Source organism: Dipodomys merriami, unplaced genomic scaffold, assembly GCF_024711535.1.
Source record: "Dipodomys merriami isolate MVZ:Mamm:240054 unplaced genomic scaffold, mDipMer1.0.p SCAF_15, whole genome shotgun sequence".
Classification (NCBI taxonomy): domain Eukaryota; kingdom Metazoa; phylum Chordata; class Mammalia; order Rodentia; family Heteromyidae; genus Dipodomys; species Dipodomys merriami.
The window spans coordinates 23,630,338-23,652,371 of record NW_027202826.1 but is presented as its reverse complement, the minus strand read 5'-3'; the positions used below and the strand labels follow the sequence as shown (position 1 = coordinate 23,652,371).

Genomic DNA, 22,034 nt, shown 5'->3' with positions numbered 1-22,034 from the left:
TTGACAGCAACAGCCATGCAGGTGGTTTGGGACTCTTATGATCTCAAAGATGGGTTTGCAGGTGGTATATCCCAACAACCAGCCTTCTATGAGGAAGGAAGCAGGGGCTGCCAGGCTGGCTTAAAACCATACAGCACTAGCAGGTGTCACTTCTGGTATCTTCTGCAGGTCAAAACAACTTCACCAGTAATAGAAACAAGGTCTCCACTGCTTGGTAGAAAGTGGCATGGTTGCTTTATATAAAACACATGAGTAGCTAGGCGCTGGTGGCTCACACCTGTAATCCTAGCTACCTAGAAGGCGAAGATCTGAGGATCACAGTTCGAAGCCAGCCGCGACAAGAAAATTTTAGACTCTTATCTCCAATTAATCAACTTTTAAAAAGCCAGATGTGGAGATGTGGGTCAGGTAGTAGAGCACTAGCCTTGAGTAAAAAAGTCAAGCGAGAATGTAAGGTCATGAGTTTGAGTTCCAGCACAAAATGAAAACCTTTTTTTTTTTTTTTTTTGGCGTATGAGTAGGAGCTATTGTTAGGGCCATCTTTGGAAACTACAATCATCTCTGTTAAAATAATACATACCATACTGGGGACTGTAAATTATAGCCCCTCCAACCTATTATCTCAGCTAGACATTGAGCATTCTGTTTAGACTGGTGCTTGCAGGCTGATGTTCAGAGCAAACATTTTCTGAGGTAGAGCAAAGGCCAATGTAAGCACTCACGGACATGTGTGGAGGTTCATCTTCAACAGGAGACATTTGAAGACAGGGGCTTCATGAAGTAGAGATGCCATCTATTATCCAAAGGCAGCGCCTTGGCCTTCCATGAAATGGCGCCACACACTGCAACAGATACAACATAAATCATCAAGACATGTTTTTAAATGGACTTTAAAATGAAAGCAGACGCTCCTGTGTTGAGCATATTTATCACACATGCCTGTGGGCAGATTTCTACCATGCCTGTCCCCAGAGGAGAATGTATAATCACACATTAAGTAAAAGGGGAGAAGAAATAACTCTGGAGAAGTTGGGAACATGTTCCAGAGGCTGTGCACCAACTCATTTAATTCTCAGAGCATTCCCATCGGGTAGGTAGGCTCCATCTCTTCTACTAAGAGGAGACTGAGGCTCCAAAGCAAAGTATCTTGATAGAGATGACATAGCTGAGATCCAGCTAGACAGGGTTGACTCTCTAAATGTATAGTAAACATTGTTGAAACATTGATAACAAATTGGAATTACCTAGCCACTAAAATGATCTAAGTAAAAGCACTCCCAAAAGAACATGTATTTTTCCCCCCATTTGTAGGTATCAGGGTTTGAGCTCAGGGTCTTGAGCTTATCAAATTGCTCTCTACCACTTAAACAAAGCCTCCAATCCAGCTTTTTGCTGGTTAAGTAGAGCCAGTATTCTTGAACTTTCCTATCCTGGCTGGCTTTGAACCTCAATCCTCTGGATCTCAGCTTTCTCAATGGTTAGGATTACAAGTGTGAACCACCAGCTCCAGTTTCGAGAAACTTCTTTTTTGGTGTGTGCTGGTCAAAGGGCTTGAACACAGAACCTTGGCTTCTCCCACTTAGGCCACAGCTCCACTTACTTTTGGTAGTTAATTGGAGCGTCTCACAGATTTTCCTACTTAGGCTAGCTTTGAACTGTGATCCTCAGATCTCAGCCTCCTCACCTGCCACAAATATCTGATTAGGGTGTAGTGTGACAGAGATTCTTTTTTTTTTTTTTTTTTTTGGTCAGTGGTAGGGTTTGCACCCTAGGCCTAGGTGCTGTCCCTCAGCTCTTTAGCTCAAGGCTAGCACTCTACCACTTGAACCACAGCGCCACTTCTGTTTTTCTGGCGGTTAATTGGAGATAAGAGTCTCAGGGACTTTCTTGCCCTGGCTGGCTTTGAATTGCGATCCTGAGGTTTCAGCCTCCTGAGTAGCTAGGATTACAGGTGTGAGCCACCAGCAGCCAGCTAAACAGATTCTTAAAGGAGTCATACTAAGCAACTAGAAAGGGTTAACCTGGGGAGAAAAATGTAGACACATGGCAAGCTTTCGATATCTGTGATAATAGCTGACATGAAGTACCAGAGCCATGATTAGTATAGAACCAAAGCTAACTAGCCAGGCAATGGTGGCTCACACCTGTAATCCTAGCTACTCAAGAGGCTGAGACCTGAAGAGCACAGTTCAAAGCCATCTCTGGCAGGAAAGTTCATGAGACTATCTCCAATGAACCTCCACAGCAATCAGGCCCTGAATTTAAGCCCCACAACTAACAAAAACAAAAACAAAAACTCAGCTAACTAAAGCAACACCAAAAATAGCTTTTTGAAAATGTGATCTGAGGGTGGAATGGGGCACCCAAGAACTAGAGATCCCCACCATTGATAATGCCAATAGGAGCTAGAGCTCTCATTTCACATAGTGAAATTATGATTTTTCTCTCATGCTTTATAGCAAATACATAAATTTAGTAACACTGGATTTTATGATAGCCAGACCACTGAGTACAGGAGAGCCAGGGGATGATCAAAGAGAAGAGGTAGGAATGTACATTAAGGGAGGAATCTTTTTTTTGGGGGGGGGGGTCTGGTCATGGGGCCTGAACTCTGGGCCTGGGCACTGTCCCTCAGCTCTTCAGCTCAAGGCTAGCACTCTACCACTTGAGCCACAGCGCCACTTCCGGCTTTTTTTTTTTTTTTTTTTTTGCTTATGTGGTGCTGAGGAATCGAACCCAGGGCCTCATGCATGCAAGGCAAGCACTCTACCTCTACCTCTGAGCCACCTTCCCAGCCCGGGAGGAATCTTTTAAAAAAAAAAAAAAATTAATCGGCTTTTTTGCCTGGCATAAATGGCTCACACCTGTAATCCTTGCTACTCAGGAGGTTGAAATCTGAAAGTCACAGTTCAAAGCCAACCCAAGCAAAACAGGGAAATTTTAGTCTGCAATAAACTACCAAAGTCAGAGTGGAGCTGTGTCTGGCTCAAGTTGTAGAGCGCTAGCAAAAGAAGCTCTGAGTTCAAGCCTGAGGACTAGTGCTGCACACACACACACTCACACACATACACACACTACTGCTGGGAGTGGTGGTACACACCTGTGATCCCCATGCTCAGGAGGTGAAGACAAGAGAATCATGAGTTTTAGGCCAGTTTGAACTACTGAGTCATAGCAGGGCCCTTTCCTCTTTTTTTTTTTTTTTCCAAAAGAAAAACAGATGCCAGGTGCCGGTGGCTCACACCTGTAATCCTAGCCACTCAGGAGGCTGAGATCTGAGGATGTTGGTTCAAAGCCAGCCCAGGCAGGAAAGGCAGTGAAACTCTTATCTCCAATTAACACCAGAAAACCGGAAGTGGTGCTGTGGCTCAAGTGGTAGAGCACTAGCCTTGAGCTGAGGAGCTCAGGGACAGCACCCAGGCCTAGAGTTCAAGCCCCATGACCGACAAAAAAATATAGATATATAGATGAGATACTGTATTTTGGGCGTTGTCTTTAAAATCTAATATACATTTTACTTAAGACATCTCGATTCACACTAGCTACCTTTCAGACACTTGATAACAGTATGTGTCTGGTGGAATCATATTGAACAACTACTACATAACAGTTACCCTTGTTCTTGTTTTTTTAATAGTAAGGATCATTCGCCTATATTTGCTTAATTCTAATAATTAGATTTTAATCATTCCAATTTATTTAAAATTAAAATAACTTGAATGACTTTAAAATAACATGTATTTTCAGTTAACACGAACTACTGTAAAAAGTCTCAAATTTACCAGTTACAAGGTATATATATATATGTATATATACTTGAACTCTGGGCCTGGGCACTGTCCTTGGGCTCCTTTTGCTCAAGGATAGCATTCTACCATTTGGGCTACAGTGCCATCTCTGGCTTTTTCTGTGACTAAGAGTCTCATGGACCTTCCTGCCCAGGCTGGCTTCAAACCGTATCCTCAGGTCTTAGCCTTCTGAGTAGCTAGGATTACAGCAGTGAGCCACCAACACCTAGCTAAGAATTAAAAATACTGTGAAATACCAACAGTATCTTCTCTTAGTATATATTAATCTACTACAGCCCTTTAAACATAACAACTAAGTTTTTTTTCTAAAACAAAAGAACATTCTAGGTAAGTACCTTCTCCAAAGTAGTCAGTTAGTCTGGAATTTGTGGTATTGGCATCTATTACAGAATGGAGAAAATGTCTTCTAAATTGCTGGGTGTAGTGATAGTCAATAGCAGTGATTTTCACCATCAACTACAATTGGCCAATCCTAAAGTTATGCCAAAGAACCTGCCAAAAATGGACTAGTCCTTACAGTAATACATTACTGCAGAGTACTCACTCCTAGCAGCATACCTGTCTTTAGCATCATGAAATATTCCAGTATTCCAATATATTTTCCTTTGCCTAAGAGCTTGAGTATCTCTCCCTTGCAATTAGTTTTACTTAGTACCTAATAAGAGAAAAATGAGTAAAACATTTTGGCAAAAAGTGTATTAGTATTTGAAACAAAGTAAATTAAGCACACAAGCAACTACTGTTGCAGTAATGTTAGAAAATTCTCATTATTTTGCTTAGACGGATTTACAATTGTTGTTAATGTATATTTCATTGCAAAATTAGTGTGAAGTCACATAAGTGAGCAAGAAATGATACATTCCTGAAGAATCAAGTTGGAAAGAAAAAGCATCTTCTCATTTTGGCTTTGAACTGAATCCAGGTCTTTTGAACAGCAGAGCCATTGTTCATTCGAATAAGTGATGCTGTATTTTGGTGTAGAAGATCAGTGTCCAGTCATGTTGATAGGAAATATACATTTATTTATCCAACGACAACCGTCAGCAGATGCTGAGTAACAGAGTAAGCAAGATACATTCTTGTTCAGGAGGAACTTGTTGTCTAGTGACTATGCACAAACCTCTTTGCTCTAAAAACAGAACCTAAGCCCAGATTTGGTATGGGGGAAGGAGGTTGTGATTTGTGGCTGCACTGTAAAGTATGATTCACTCAATTGGGTAAAAGATGTAATTAAAGTTCTGAGATAGGAAAAAAAACATAGCGAATCTTCATAGCACCGTCTGGTGGTAGGGAATGGGACTGTTTTCTACAAGGTATAAGGAAAGCAGACCTGGTCTACTACCTGTATTCATTTCTGTCCACCTAAAATGTAAACAAGATTTTAAGTTATGGCAAGAAATAATAATGAATCAAATCTTCGGAGTTATTTAGTACATACAGGATGCTTCCCTTTCTCAGTTCCCTATCACTGTTACAGCTTGCCTCACGTATTTTTTTCTGTTGTAGTTTTCAGTACCATAATGCTGTTAAACATTTTTAACCTACTGATTGTTGACTGTGTGCTCTACCAGGGCAAAGCCCTATGTATATTATTTGTGAGGAAATCCTTAGGAGTTGCCTAGCATAAACAGGTACTTATTTCGCTCTTGAATGAACAATTTTTTTAATGAATGACTACAAGTATATCATCTTGAGGAGAGGGAGAGGTATCACCTGAGAGAATACTTTATTATAAGCCTAAAGATCTTAGAATATGAACTAAGCCACTGTGTGTGTGAGGGGGGCGGGGGAGGGAGGCTATGTCCAGCCATGGAGAACTGAAAGGCTTAACTAGAAGAAATTAGAAGACCATACTTATCTAGAGATGGTTTTTCCTATTCAAAATGTCGACTACTGAAAATGAATGACTAAATGGGAACTGGCTGTAGCAGCTTCACAACTCTGATACAGAAATGTGTGTTTGACTATTTGCAGATGTATAGCTGACACCTCACAAGGCATCCAGCCAACTATCTTTTGAGATTTCAGACTACCAAAAATACCTAAAGAAGTTCAAAAGATGGGACTGAATGATTTACAGACCAAAAGGTGAGTACTATCAGCCAGCTAGGTATTAATTAGAAAAAAATCATTTATTTCTGCTCTTTTCATACATCATACTGCCCAGGAGACAGTCCCAAATCCGCATCCACAGAAGCATACTAGCACACACTGTTTAAAGGCAAAAGCACCAATGGAGAAGTGACTCAGCCACCAAGAGCTCACAGATCTTGCCTCTGTGTCAAACTTCTTAAAATCAGAAATGTCATCTCCAAAAACCAATGTCAAGGAGACTGTAAAAAATAATCACTTTATTCAATATTATAGTTTAAGAAGTGGAGTATTTTTTTTTTCCTTTAAGAAATGAAAAACTAAGAAAATGCCACTTAACATGGTTGGGTTATCAGCACAGCTCAGCAGCAAAAAAATACTGTGATAAACTTGTCTCTGATACCAAGAAATTCTAGTATGGGCTTTAATGTGCTTCCCAGGTTTTCACTCAGGCTTCTTTTCCTGCTGTTCTCCATTCCTTTCCACATTTCATAGAGGATTGGTACAGACTTCCAAAATTCATTCACAGGAGCAAGTCTGGAGTCCACTGATTTCTTCTCAAAAGGAACCCTATCCCATCAGATAACCTCTGCAGAAATAAAATGAATACATGTAACAGGTGAGCAGAAAGCAACGCTGCAAAAGGTCAAATTTTATGATGAATCAAATAACAATCTCAAAATATAACTGTTACTTCGCACTACAGTTCTGGCTAAGACCTTTCCCCCAACAACCCAAAAAAACAAATGACATGGCCTCAGTTCTATTATTCCTCCCCTCAAAGAATAAAGTTACAAAGCAATACTGAATATACAGATTAAGAAAAATAAGCAAAGAAAATAGTATGTAAAAGTTAAGATTCAGAAGCAAACTAGGTGTGGTGGCAAACGCCTGGCATCTTAGCACTCAGGAGGCTGAGGCAGAAGGATCAAGGGCTGGAGTCCAGCCTACGATGCACAGCGGGACCTTACTCAGAAAATCAAAGTCCTATCTTCTTTGGACCCTTAAAATTTAGTCAGAACTAAACTTTTTAATGAAAATTGGCGTGGATTTCTGAAAACCCTAGTTATTATCAGAAGGGACAAAAAGAATGGGGAGCTACTCACCGAGGGACATCCAGAGCCCTCAAGAATGTGCAGAAGCCTCTGCACCTCTCTTTGTTTCGGAAATACCTGGGGAACAGCTAGGGGCTTTTGCTGTACCTGTTGATGAACTCACACTTCATGGTCATCAACTAGAAGATCCTTTTATTAAACAGACAAGCTAGACCCCCAAATCTCCTTTAAATGAAAGGCTTATATTTGGCATGATAAACTTCTAAGCTTTTCATGTTATGATAAACTCTTGGATCTATTAAGAGGTAATATGCAGGATCAGAAAAATAGAAAAAAACTATGTGATACTATGCATACTGGGAAAGGATCTAAAACCCTTGATAGCCGGGCACGGGTTGCTCACACCTGTAATCCTAGCTACTCAGGAGGCTGAAATCTGAGGGTTGTGGTTCAAAGCCAGCCTGGGCAGGAAAGTCCATGAAACTCTTATCCCCAATAAACCACCAAAAAACCGGAAGTGGCGCTGTAGCTCAAGTGGTAGAGTGCTAGCCTTGAGCTGAAGAGCTGAGGGACAGTGCTCAGGCCCAGAGTTCAAGCCTCACAACCAACCAAAAACAACAAAAAAACAAACAAACAAAAAACCTTGACAGCTTCAGAACCTCTCTTTGTGGCTTTGTCTCTGCCACTCACTAGGAGAAGGCTGGGGAAGCCTGACTCAGTTTTCTAATTTGTAAAACTAAGTTACTGCATTGTATTTTATGCTTTATGGTACCTATTATTCTAATAGAATTTCAATTTTCTTCACCTGAAAGGTATGGATTAAAAACTAGTGAAGCCAGCCAGGCACCAGTGACTCACACCTTTAATCCTAGCCACTCAGAAGACTGAGATCTGTGGATCAAGGTTTGAAGCCAGCTAAACTATATGAGGTTCTTAGCTGATTAGCCAGCAAAAAGCCAGAACTGGAGCTGTGGTTTAAGTGAAAGAGAGACAGCTGTGAGCAACAAAAAACCCAAGTGAGAGTTTGAGGTGCTGAGTTCAAACCCTAATACCCAGCACAAAACCAAACCAAAACTAGTGCCTACTACAGTGCTTCGCTAATGGCAAACACTCAACAATCTGATTTTCCTCCTCTTAATTTCTTAACTCCATACAAGGCTGTGTACAGCCAAGGCAACCTACGTGGAATTCATACCCTTATCCTTCTACAGTAATACCCTGACTAATCCACACTTTAATACATCAACCCTAATATAACCAATACTTCCCAACTTCCTCACCTGACCATTGAAAAAAATGAGAAAAAGGCCCTTTAGATATATGCAGTGATTTGGATGATATCGCATAAACTACTATAACTAATGTTTCAACAAAAAGGATATTTTAAGACCTAGGCTTCACAACATTAAGAAATAGCTGACAAGATTCAAAGTAAGCATGTGATGGTGTGTGTGTCCAGAAGGATCTCCCTAGCTGTCTTTCTCTAAAGAGGATTCTTTCCAGACAATTTCCTGTCATCTTTATATCTGATTTCCCTACCCTCAAGCTTGGATTTAATCAACAATCTTGAGTACTGACCTCTACCAGGAATTAAAGACAAACATTTACATCATTGCAAAAGAAGCAATTCCAAGGATTATACAATTTCCAAGGATTTTTTTTTTACAAGCAATAGGTAATAGGCTCAATTAACTTAACAATCAAATGCCTGAGCTAAAAAGCAAACACTTCTTTTCTCATTTAACATACTTCCTAGGGATAGAACCCACAACTAAAATAACAAGTAAGAAAACTAGATAGAGTAAGAGCAGAACCCATCCTATGGACAAAAACAGCTCACTTCTGTTTGCTAGAGAATGGGGTAGGAGTCTCCATTTTTTGCTCCTCTGCTATGGAAAAGCCTCTTCCAACACCAATATATTTTACTGGCTGTGATGAGTTATTTCCAATATGAACAGTGCAAAAAGGAAGATAAAACAGCTGAAGTACCTAAGTCTTCACATAGTTAGGCATTGATCAGAACTGTTTCCCCAGTCAAAAGTTAACAGCCACTGAAAAAGGAACTTGCTGGGCTACATGGCTACATAAAAAACCAAATGAAAAAGATCTACATGCAGTCTCTTTCCATCCAGCCAGAGCTACCTCAGGAACATGACTACAGGATGAGCAGGCCTGACTTTCTAAGAGAAGCCTACCCATTCCATTCTACCCCAGATGTTACTGACGACAGATAGAATGAGGCATAGAACAAGCAAACTTCTAAAATTCAAACACACTAGGAAATCAACATAGATGGTGGTATCTGACATTTAATGCAATCCCTAAAAAATAAAATAAAATTACCAAGAGTTTATCTTTTGGGGATGCTTGTCCAAAGTTCCTAGTTATTTATGTGATCAGAGTCACCTACACTTCAAATTAATGATGCCAAATATAAATATGTTTCTACAAAGCCAATTTCTTTTTCTGCCAAGGAGATTTTAAACAAATATAGCAGTGGTGCTCACTAGACTCTATGTTGAAAATGAACTATACAACTTGGTGGGGACAGAGGGGAAAACTGGGATAGGGTGAGGGAAGCGGTACAATGTACAAAAAGAAATGTACTCTTAGTCAAGCGCTGGTGGCTCACGCCTGTAATCCTAGCTACTCAAGAGGCCAAGATCTGAGGATCACGGTTCAAAGCCAGCCAGGGCAGGAAAGGTCACCGTGAGAAACTTATCTCCAATAAACCACTCAGAAAACCGGAAGTGGCACTATGGCAAGTGGTAGACCACTAGCCTAGAGCTGAAGAGCTGAGGAACAGTGCTCAGGCCTAGAGTTCAAGTCCCACAACTGACAAAAAGAAAAAAAAAAGAAATGTACTCTTTACCTGACTTATGTAACTATAATTCCTCTGTACATCACCTTTATAATAAAATTTTTTAAAGAAAAAAGGTATTTTAAATATCCTGAGTTAAAATAATCTTTAAAATATATATTATAGATGGATGCCAGTGGCTCATGCCTGTAATCCTAGCTGCTCAGGAGGCTGAGATCTGAGGATCGTGGTTCAAAGCCAGCCGGGGCAGGAAAGGCTGTGAGACTCTTATCTCCAATAAACCACTCCGAAAACAGGAGGTGGCGCTGTGGCTCAAGTGGTAGAGCTGAAGAACTGAGGGACAGCACCAAGGCCCAGAGTTCAAGCCTCATGACCAACTATATATATAATTATTATAAAACCTAAGCTTTTTCCTTAAGGAAAGGAGTGGGCTAAAAGGGGTGGGTGACAATGTGTAAGGGGTAACACTGATCAAGCTGCATTGTATATACAAACTGCTTTGTCAACTGGCAAATCTTTTGTGCAACCAATTAAAGATAATAAATATAAAAATAAAGTTATGTTTTATGTTGTATTTTTATGCTTTAAATAACCTACACACAGGCCTAAAGTCATTTTATATAAGACTTTTAATAATTCTGTGCCTGAAACAAAGTTTCATAGATTAGAATTTTCCACTTATGACATTATGCTGGTGGTCAGAAAGCTTTGCACTCTGGTCTTTGGGGACAGAAATGCAGAACCTTAAACCAACACTGCAAGAGCAACAACAATTACTGGCTTGAAAAATCTTCCTTACTACTATTAATACTGGAATCTTATTTTAGGCATTTTACTTATTACTACTTACTACTATTAATACTAGAGTCTTATTTTAGGCATTTTGAAGAAAAAACAAACAAACCATCTCCAGTTTCAATGCTATAGGAAAATAAAGTTTTTCATGAGCACGCATGGGTAAAAAACCAAAACGACTATAACCTAAGGCAAGTCAATAATTTTAGAAATTCCTTTGATTTTTCATCTGTTTAAATGAGTGTTAAACAACTGTCCTGATTTTATGTTGTCTGAGTAATTCTTTTGCAGTTCATACCAAAAGTTAAAATTGCTTATTCTGTAAAATGTATTTAAACTTACGGCAGTTTCATTCTCATGAATACCCGCGCCATGAAAAAGCTCAAAAGGACACAGACAAATCCAATGAATAGCAGAAGAAATCTATTCAGTTTGGGAATATTTGGTGCATTGGATCGGTCCAGGATTATGAAACCTAAACCTCCCATTGTAAACAGGAAGCTGGATGCAAGGCCTTCCATAATGTATTGTCCATTTACTCTGAAAGAGAGAGAACATGGCAACACAGATGAACATTTTTAGAAAAGGAAAGCTCCTCGTAGATTAAAATTTAATTTCTGTTGACAAAACTGTTTTTGTGCTAACCTTCTTTTCTAACTCTTAACAACCACTCATTAAGCCTCTGCACACTCATCTGCACATTCATCCAACAAATACTTATGAAGAGGCATATATATATATACCAGCCACTGTTCTAGTATGTTCTAACTATGCAAGCAATGAATAAAACAGACAAAAACCTTTGTCTTGGCTGGGAATGTAGCTCAGTGGTAGAGCACATGCCTAGCTGCCTGGATTTACCCCACTCCCCCACTTCCTGGGGGAAGGAGTGATCTGTCTTCATAAAGTTTATGTTCAAAGTTTTTTTTTTTTTTTTGGGTCCAATCATGGGGCCTGAACTCTGGGCCTGGGCGCTGTCCCTCAGCACTTCAGCTCAAGGCTAGCGCTCTACCACTTGAGCCACAGCGCCACTTCCGGCTTTTTTTTCTTTTCACTTATGTGGTGCTGAGGGCCTCATGCATGCAAGGCAAGCGCTCTACCTCTGAGCCACCTTCCCAGCCCCTCAAAGTATTTTTAAAACATCAACTAATGTAGGGTCTGGGAAGGTGGCTCAGTGGTAGGTACAGTGCTTGCCTTGCATGCATGAGGCCCTGGGTTCAATTCCTCAACACCTCATAAGCAGAAAAAGCCAGAAGTGGTGCTGTGGCTCAAGTGGTAGAGCGCTAGCCTTGAGCTGAAGAGCTGAGGGACAGTGCCCAGGCCCCAAGTTCAGGCCCCATGACCGACCAAAAAAGCAAAAAAAAAAAAAAAATCAACTAATGTCTACATAAGATCAATATACATCTTAATTATTAGCTTAAAAGTCAATTATGTATTTGAACTCAACACAGAAGCAAAGCTTTCAAATGTTATGCTACTTTAATTTCTGCTTGTGATCTCAAATTAATTTTCAATTGATTTTTTTAATTAAGTTTGAACTTTCCAAGAAATGTTTCTTGGAAGCTGCCAGTGCCAGTGGCTCAAGCTTCTAATCTTAGGCTTAGGACTGACTAGAGGACTACAGTTTGAAGCCAGCCAGGAAGAAAAATCTGTAGGACTCCATCTCCACTTAAATGACAAAAATTAGGGCTGGAGACATGGCTCAATGCTAGTCTGATTTTCCTAGGAATACAGTTTCGTTAAATTTTCAGTTCAGGGACCTCCAAATTTCTCCATTTAAGAAATACCTATGGGGAGCCGGGCACTGGTGGCTCACTCCTGTAATCCTAGCTACTCAGGAGGCTGAGATCTGAGGATGGCGGTTCAAAGCCAGCCCAAGCAGGAAAGGCCGTGAGACTCTTATCTCCAATAAACCACTCAGAAAACTGGAAGTGGCACTGTGGTACAAGTGGTAGTGCACTAGCCTTGAGCTGAAAAGCCGAGGGGACAGCGCCCAGGCCCAAGCCTAGGCCCAGAGTTCAAGCCCCATGACCATCCAAAAAAAAGAAAGAAAAAAAGAAATACCGGAGCGGGGGGCAGGGAATGAAGGGGGGGAATAAGAGAGGGTTGCAGGGGGTGTTTACAGAAAAGGTGGGACAAGGTGAACAGGTGAACATATACAGCAGTGATAGTCATTAGACATTATGTGGACAATGAACTATACAACTTGTAGATGGGAATGGGACAGGAAAACAGGGAGAGAGTAAGGGAAGTAGTGACACTGTCCAAAAAGAAATGTACTCTTTGCCTGACTTATGTAACTGTACCCCCTCCGTACATCACCTCTACAATAACAATAAAATATATTTTTAAAAGCATACAGGTATGATACAGAAGTTATTAGATAATACAGGATGTATTATCATTAACTAATTGTTTTTATTAAAAATGTATTGGGGGGGGCTGGGAAGGTGGCTCAGTGGTAGAGCGCTTGCCTCGCATGCATGAGGCCCTGGGTTCGATTCCTCAGCACCATATAAGCAGAAAAAAGTGGGGAGTGGTGCTGTGGCTCAAGTGGTAGGGTGCAAGCCTTGAGCTGAAGAGCTGAGGGATAGCGCCCAGGCCCAGAGTTCAAGCCCCATGACTGACAAAAAAAAAAAAAATGTATTGAGAGGCCAGGCACCAGTGGCTCATGCCTGTAATTGTAGCTATTTAAGAAGCTGAAATCTGAGGATTGTGGTTCAAAGCCAGCCCAGGCAGGAAAGTCCATGAGACTCTTATCTTCAATTACCACCAGAAAACCAAAAGTGGCACTGTGGCTCAAGTGGTAGAGCACTATCCTTGAGCACAAAAGTGCTGGGACAGCGCCCAGGCCCTGAATTCAAGCCCAGGACCAGCACCAAAAAAAAAAAATTGTATTTAGTATTCAAATTCAAATAGAGCTGAAGAAGAGAGTATTAAACAGTCTCCCTGACATAAGAACGCCAATCAGCAGTTTGTTCCAGAGATCTACAATGTCTTTCTAGAATTATTACTTATTTATATCATTTATTGACAGAACTGGGGTTTGAACTTAGGGTCTTGCCCTACCACTGAGCAAGGCCACCTTTAGCCAAGGCGTATTCTATGTGTCCAAAAGCATTACTGTAAATATAAACATATAGATATTTAGGTAGATGTTCATCAAGTAGATTTTAGAGGACTGGATAAGCTCCAGTGAACCAAAGCTCACTGGAATGGTGTTTCATTATGAAAAGGGAACTCTTAAGATCTCAAAATCCTTTTTCTTTTTCTTTTCTTGCCAGTTCTGGGGCTTGAACTCTGGGCCTGGGTACTGTCTTTGAGGCTCTTTGCACTCAAGGCTAGCCCTCTACCACTTGAAGCATAGCCCCACTTTTGATTTGTCTAAGTAGTTTTTGGAGATAGAGTCTCACGGACTTTCCTTCCCAGGCTGGCTTTGAACTGTGATCCTTAAAGCTCAGGCTCATGAAGTAGCCAGGATTACAAGTGTGAGCCAACAGTGCCCAGCTTCCTACAAATTTTTTTTTTTTGGTTGTGGGGTTTGAGCTCTGGGCCTGGGCACTGTCCCTCAGCTCTTCAGCTCAAGGCTAGCGCTCTACCACTTGAGCCACAGTGCTACTTCCAGTTTTCTGATGATTTATTGAAGATAAGAGTCTCACGTACCTTCCTGCCTGTGCTGGCTTTGAACTATGATCTCGGATCTCAGCCTCCTGAGTAGCTAGGATTACAGGCATGAGCCACTGGCACCCAGCAAATTTTTTAACTGTTTGTGTAATAAATATCTTAAAAGGGTTGACACTTTGGCTCAGTGATAAAGCACTTGCCTATACTGTGTAAGGCCCCCCATTCAATCTTCTCTGTACTTCTAGGGCACATGGTCTGTCATACTTCCTCAATGTACTACTACATCTTGAAAGTAGTCACAGATCGTATGGACACACTTAATTCCAATAAAATTCTATTTACCAAAAAAAGTCCAGGGCAAGGATGGGAAGGGGAAACAAAGGAGGAGGCAACAATGCTTGACAAGAAATGTACTCATTACCTTGCTCATGTAATTGTAACCCCTATGTATGGTATTTTCACAATAAAAAAAATATATAATTTTTTAAAAAGTCTACATTTTGCTGACCTTCAAAATAGTCTATGATTGTAAACTACCCTCCTTTAAAGGGTGATATATAATCTTTTTCCTTTTCTTTTCTTTCCTTTTTTTTTTGGGGGGGTCAGCTATGGGGCTTGAACTCGGAACCTGGGTGCTGTCCCTGAGTTCTTTTGCTCAAAAGTAGTGCTCTACCATTTTGAGGGACAGTGCCACTTTCAGTTTTTGAGTGGTAATCTGGAAATAAAAGTCTCATGGGGATTTTACTCTGTGGGCTAGTTTTGAACCATAATCCTCAGATCTCAGCCTCCTGAGCGGCTAAGATTACAGTTGTGAGCCACTGGAGCCCAGCTTGTAGTATTCTTATTTTCTAATAAATTAGTAATACACTTCTCTTATTCTTGGCCCACTTCCTGTCACTTTAGAATTATACATTTTAAAGCACAGTTTTTGCTAGATTTTTATTTCTTGAGACAAGCTATTGTTATATAACCAAGTTAGGCTTGAACTCCACTATGTAGCCCCGGCTATCTTTAAGCTTGTGATCCTCCTGCCTCTACTTCCCAAGTACTAGAATTACACACACGCCAGTTTTGTATTTTTAAATAAATACATACGTTCCAGCAACCTTCTTTCCCACCACCAAGTCATTCAAAAAGGTATTTTTTACCTGTAGGCCAAGAAGGCTACAGGCCTCTGGTGTCCATGTTCATCAGTCATAGAGCCAACACTTGGAGGTTCAACAATAACATCATAAATTATTCCTGAATGTAAGACAATAGTACAGATTAGATTTAAATTTCTAATTTTTTTAAAAACAGGATTACAGTTTTCATTTCAGCTACTTACATTTCACTCCACTTACATTAAAGAAGCCTGCTTTGATCACATTATTATCATCAGATGAGGTCTAGCTACTCTTCTAAACATCCTAGAAACAACTCTGTTTTAGAGTAACTTCTAAAAACCACTATCATCTCTAAAAGATTTATCAATTTCATAAAAGAAAGTTACTCAGTAATACTTGCTAATATTCAAAGAATGACTCCATAGTAAGAGACGTTTAACATTAAAGGTTCTATTTTAGTTCACTAAAATGTCCCACATATCCTTGGACTTGTTTCTATAAATTGAGAGAGATGCTAGAGACATTTTCTTGTGTAAATGTACATTTAAAAACATACCATCTGGCAGACACATGGTACTAGTGATTCACAGTTATTATATTAATGCCCATGGTTATGTCTCAGTCATGACTGTTAACATCTTCAAGTTCCACTGTCAATATCTACTTTTTACCTCCTCCACTGCTCTTAAACACCCTCAGGTCCTGCTTTTCTAAAGCCTTGCAGGCCTGTCTCCCTTGCCCTTGCCAGATAAAATTTCTTCTCAAACAATTTTCTTTTCTTTTGGTGCCAGTACTGAGTCTTGAACTAAGGACCTGGAAGCTATCCCTTAGTTTTCACACCCAAGACTGACTATCATTTGAGCCACTGCCCTATCGTTTTTTACTGGTTAATTGGCGATCAGTGTCACAAGCTTTTCTGCCCAGGTTGGCTTACAACCTCAATCCTCAGATCTCAGCCTGAGTAGCTAAGATTTACAGGAGTAAGCCACTGGTGCCCTGCCTTCCCATATATTTTGCAAACTCCTGGTACCTCTATCTCTCACCCTGCTGTCCCCCCCTTCAACAACGTAGGATCCCTTCTCTGCAATGATCAGGACTCCATGCCCCCTTACCTCTCAGGGACTTCATCCCTTTAGACATCTCTTTCTCCAGTTTCTTCCAGCTCTTCCTCATATCAACCCTCCCTTGTCTTAAGACCTATACAATTTCAAGCCTTCCTTTTCTAAAGAAAACCAGACTTCTTTCTGAAAAAAATAAGCAAATTCACCCTTCAACTGCCACCATCAATGGTACTCTTATGTAGCTCGCCAGGAACCTCCATGTTGCCAATTTCACTGGACAATTTTCAGCTACCATCTTCCCAGGAGCAGGCAGTCAATTACTAACATGTAACCCTTCTTACAGCTTCTGTGACACTCCCCATTTTCCTGCAACCTCCCTGAGGCTCCTCTTCTATATAACTACTAAATATCGGAGTCCCTCAAGGTTTGGTCCAAGTCCTTCTCCTTCTTATTCTTTCTTTTATTCAACTCCCAGAACTTTCCAGTCTACACATATCATGCCCCATGTGTATTATCCCTACCACCCAACCTACTACAGTCTAAGTAGACTTCCCAAACCACTCATTTGTCCCTTGAGCCTACCTTTATCCACACTTTTCCCTCTGCCTACCATGCCCTTTCCACTCCAAATTTGGGCTTACATGCTATTTCCTTAAAAATCATGTTCTATTCTAAATGATCCTCCTAACTCTATTATCTCACTTATTCATCTTCTCCATTGCATTTGTGACAATTTGTAATGGCAAAAAAATTATATATTTAACACACACCTGAATTATGATATTATAAGTGGGCAAGATCATTATACTTGTTCAGTTATCCCTGAATTAAATTGTTACTTTATAAATGTACACTCATCACATATGTGTGTGCCAGTATTAGGGCTTGAATTCAAGGCCTGGGCATCATCCCTTAGCTTTTAAGCTCAAGGTTGGCATTCTATCACTTGAGACATAGCTCCATTTATAGAGTTTTGCTGGTGAGTTGGAGATAACAATCTCAGACTCTTGAATAGTTAGGATTACAGGTGTGAGCCACTGGCACGCACTATACACTCACAAAATTTTAGAAGAGAATCCTTTCCAGTGATTAATTCATGTACAAACTATTTCATGACCTTGACCACTAAAGACTGTCCTTTCCACTTTCTACCCAGAGACTGAGACAGAGAATCTCTCCTGCAAACACAGAAAACTAAGAGCCGGGGTGCAGGTGGCTCATGCCTGTAATCCTAGCTACTCAGGAGCTGAGATCTGAGGATCCAGGATTAAAGCCAGCTCAGGCAGCAAAGTCCTTGCGACTCATATCCCCAATTAACCAGTAAAAAGCCCAGAGTTGGAGCTATGGTTCAAATGATAGAATGTCAGCTGTGAGTGAAAAAACTAAGGCCAGTACACAAGCCCTAAATTCAATCCCCAGCAGTGGCACACAAGGGCACACACACGTATGCATGCATGCATACAAACACACACACACACACACACACACACTAACGCCTGCACACACTTGATCAGTTTCCTATTTCTCTCTCTTGGTAGCAAGTATTCTCATAGCCTATTTATGAAAATGACAATAAAATGACTATTCTCCTACAAGTAGAACCACTTCTGCTATCCTGAAGAGCTTTACTTTTATATTCCAAGTTAAGTATACCACTGTCCAAACTCTAAAAGCAGTCCTAAGTAAATCTTAGGAATGGTAGCTTGGGAAGGAGGCTGCTCAGAGGACTGCAGTCAGACTGCCAACTCACCACTACACCAGGCCACGCCCCTTAGCAATTTGCTACTTGAAGAAGGATGGAATGATAATCAAAAAACTCCTGACAGTAAAAACTGTCTTACTGATTCTCGTTTTTCTTAAAGATTCTCCACTTGTGGTTTTTGAAACACAGTGTCTTCTGCAAATCTCCTCTCCAGTCTCAGATTGGTCTCAGGAGATCCCAATTCATACGAAGGTAGACACCCAAGTGTCCTAAAGAAACCTAAGGATTGTCAACTCTCATCCAAGGTGCCAGAGGCCAGGACAAAAGAGAAGTTAAAAGTCCCAGGCCGGGTGGCCCAGTGGGCTTTTATACCTGTCATCCTAACTACTCAGGAGGAGGCTGGGATCGGAAGATGGCAGTTCGAAGCCTGTTATGGATTATCTTCCATTAACGAGCAAAAAAAACCAAAAGGCTAGGAGTGACTCAAGTGGTAGAGTGCTCGCCTTTGGGCGCTCAGGACGGTGCCCAGGCCTGCGCACACACACACACACACACACACACGCACACACGCACACACGCACACACACACACACACACACACAGGCAATCGTGGACTTCCCCGAGTCCTTTGACACCACAAGAATATCCACAGTGAAAATTAAAAAGAAAAAAACAAATCATCCATCTGAACCTCAAAACATGCACAACTCGCGTCTCTGGTCTAAGAGACGAGGAGAGAACAGGAGTTCGTTCCCTCCAGACTTCGGACAGGACCCGAGGGCACAGAAACCTCCTGCACGTTGACCCCCGGGACCCCAGCGTCTCCCCCCCCCACACCCTCCGAGGGCAGGGCGGGCCGCCCCTCCCCGGCCCGGGCCGGCGGGACCCCGGCGCCCCCCGGAGCTCGCCGGGCCCCGACCGCCCGAGTTACCTCCGGTGATGAGGAAGTAGGACACGACCACCAGCGCATACACCGTCATAGCCGACGGCATATGCACCCAGGGCGGCTTCTTCAGCTTCAGGTTGGGACATTCGAGCACCAAGAACGGGACCCGGTACAAGGCCTCCATGTTGGTGGCGGCAGGGCCAGCTGGCGGGCCTTCAGGCCCCCACCACGCGCCACCCGGAAGCAGGCCCGCCCTCCCTGACATCTGCGCACGCGCAAAGAAAGACCCGGCAGGTCCGCGACGCTGGGAAGCAGTGTTTATATCTACAGAAGAAAAACAAAAGGAGTTAAAAACAACGCCTAGGACATAACTAATATGTATATTTTCCTTCTTGTTTCGCGACTTCATCTCGAAGAAGAAGCTCGATTTATTTTAATAGATAGTTGTTCGAGTATGTATCCTCAAGGACCTGCAGAGCTTCGGACGTGGCCCAGCCGGAGAAGCGGAGAGATTCAAATCCAACGGAGCCCCGCCCACTCGCCGACGCAAGAATCTTGGAAGATGATTGGACATTGGACGCTCCAGTTTCTCAGCCCTGAAGGATGAATGGAAAGGTTGGGCGAGAGTCGCCTTTTCCATAACTATTCCCCTTCCCCCACCACAAGAGATTGAGAAACTAAGTTATTGGGATGATAACAATAATAATTATTCATAATAGCTAACATGTTATCTAGGGTTTTTGTTGTTGTTTTTGGTCAGTCCTGGGGCTTGAACTCAGGGTCTGGGCACTGTCCCTGAGCTGCTTTTATTCAAGGCTAGTGCTCTGCCACTTGAGCCACAGCTCCACTTCCAGCTTTTTCTGTGTATGTGGTACTGAGGAATCGAACCCAGGGCTTCATGTGTGCTAGGCAAGCACTCTTCCACTAAGCCACATTCCCAGCCCTATCTAGAGTTTAGAAAAGAAAAAAAAAAAAAAATCCAGCGCAGATCTATCACAAATAACAACAGGACCACTCCACCAGGATGCCTTCATGATGATACCATGGTAAGACTGAAATGTTCTTCTGAATAACGTTCTGTTCTCTCAACTTCGCTCCTTCCCTCAGACATACCTAAAACCACAATAACTAATAAATGGTGTATATATACATATATATGTATACATATACATATAAAATCACCAAAATTCTTCGAGTCGTCTTGATTTTTCCCCAGCTACATCCAAAATGTAATTGGCTCTTTGGGGCTGTAATACCACAATACCTGTAATTTATCTGCTTCTCTATATTATACTGCTACCACTGCAGTGGGAGCTAGGGTCTTTTGTCTGGGCTACACACAGGTCACACAACAAATCTCTCGTTGGGAATGATCTCGATGGCCTGAAGTTTTTTGTTGTCTTTGGGTGTGTGTGTGTGTGTGTGTGTGTGTGTGTGTGTGTGTGTGTGTGTGTGTGTGTGTGTGTGTGTGTGTGTGTGTGTGGAACTCTGGACCTGAGTACTGTCCCTGAGCTTCTTTTGCTCAAAGCTAACACCACTTATGGCTTTTTTTGAGTAGTTTATTGGAGATAAGAGTCTCACAAAGTTTCCTGCCTGCAGTGGCTTTGAACTTATATAGTCTTTTAAAACTTCACAAATGTCCATTTCCATTTGAAGTAAGACTTTAAAATGACAGGTTCCATAAACCAGAACAAACTGACACTATGTTTTTGTCTTTTAATTACTTACTAGTGAGCAAGTACTATGATTAGGTTCTTCACCTTTATTTAGTTAATAACTCAATTACTAAAAAATGACTGGAAAGCAAAATAATACCCATAATATTTATACCCAAATACAGAAACAAGAAAACCAATCTTTGCCAAATGGGACTATGTCATTTCTAGGAGTCAGTGTTCTGTATCAAGTGAGGTATTCCAACAGAAAGGGTAATTGATGCACTAGTGCTCTAACCTAGGGAACCACTGAGGATTTTGGAGACAGCATGCCTCATTTGGTCATGCAATATTGACCCATTTACTGGGTATCCTAATAAGCTGCTAGATTTAAGTGGGACCCAGAACACACAAAGACTCTTGACATGTGGACTGAGTAACTTACTGTATCCAACATGAAATGTTGGGATGTTAGGGATGTTCCATCATCTTTTGACAGCTCTCTATCAGTGAACCACAACACACAGCCTTAAGATTCTGGAACCAATTTGTTCCAAGTTCTATAGGGGAATTATCTCCCCTGAGAAATATCTTCTGGCTTGCTACTGTGCCTTCACAAAGACTATAGACCTTGGACAACAAGTCACTATGAAATCTGAATTACCCAGTTTAGCATTGTCTAATCCATAACTCATGTCCATGGCCACTGCTTCATTTGATCAGCAAATGCATATGTCAGGCACAAGCTCAAGTCCATTTTGAAGATACAAGTGAGTTGTTTGAGAAATTGTGCAGATAGTGTACTTAGTCCATATTTCTGCCACACTATCTTCTCTTTCCCAACCTACTTTTCTTTCCCAACACTGTGGAGAACACCCTAAGTCCAGTTGCTTGGGGAATAAAAATTGAAGACCAGATTTACAGTTAGTTCTTCCCAGTGCAATAAAATTACCTGAAAGTAATTAGCTTTGCAGTATAGTCTCACTGTGGGGTAGTTTGGGGTTGAAAGTCAGGAAGGCTTAAAGAAAGTAGTAAAGAAAAAAAAAATCTATCCAATGGAAGGAATTCTAGTGGTGTACTCAGTTGTTCATTTTGCCTGAAAAGAATGATGGCAAGAGTTGCAAATCTCTAGGAATGCTTTGATGTATGGGTATCAGTGCATTGTTCACCAGGATGGTCAGGGTATGAATTAGAAACAACACAATTGGAAAGTTGTTGAGGAGGTCAAGGAAGAGAGGAATGAGCATTCAGGGAGGGGTGGTGCTAGTGAGAGTGCTATTCATTATTCATCTCTCCACCACTCACCAGGCAGAGATGAGCTCTGTCCTAACAGCTGAGGAATCCAAGATCACCAGTGCATGACTCCTGCAAGAAAATTATACAGCCAGGCGTCGGTGGCTCACACTGTAAGCCCAACACCCAGAGGCTA

The 22,034-nt window shown here is 41.4% G+C and overlaps 1 protein-coding gene across 1 annotated transcript; it reads right to left on the bottom strand.

The window, feature by feature from the left end:
* Window positions 1–4,810: 4,810 nt before the first annotated feature.
* On the bottom strand, window positions 4,811–19,199 carry Ostc (oligosaccharyltransferase complex non-catalytic subunit). Its single transcript, XM_070022432.1, has 4 exons — window positions 18,996–19,199; window positions 15,344–15,437; window positions 10,914–11,111; window positions 4,811–6,489 (listed from the first exon to the last, which is right to left on the bottom strand). Exons 1-4 carry the CDS (start codon window positions 19,132–19,134, stop codon window positions 6,471–6,473), a joined length of 450 nt encoding a protein of 149 aa, XP_069878533.1. The 5' UTR covers window positions 19,135–19,199; the 3' UTR covers window positions 4,811–6,470.
* Between the last annotated feature and the right edge of the window lie 2,835 nt (window positions 19,200–22,034).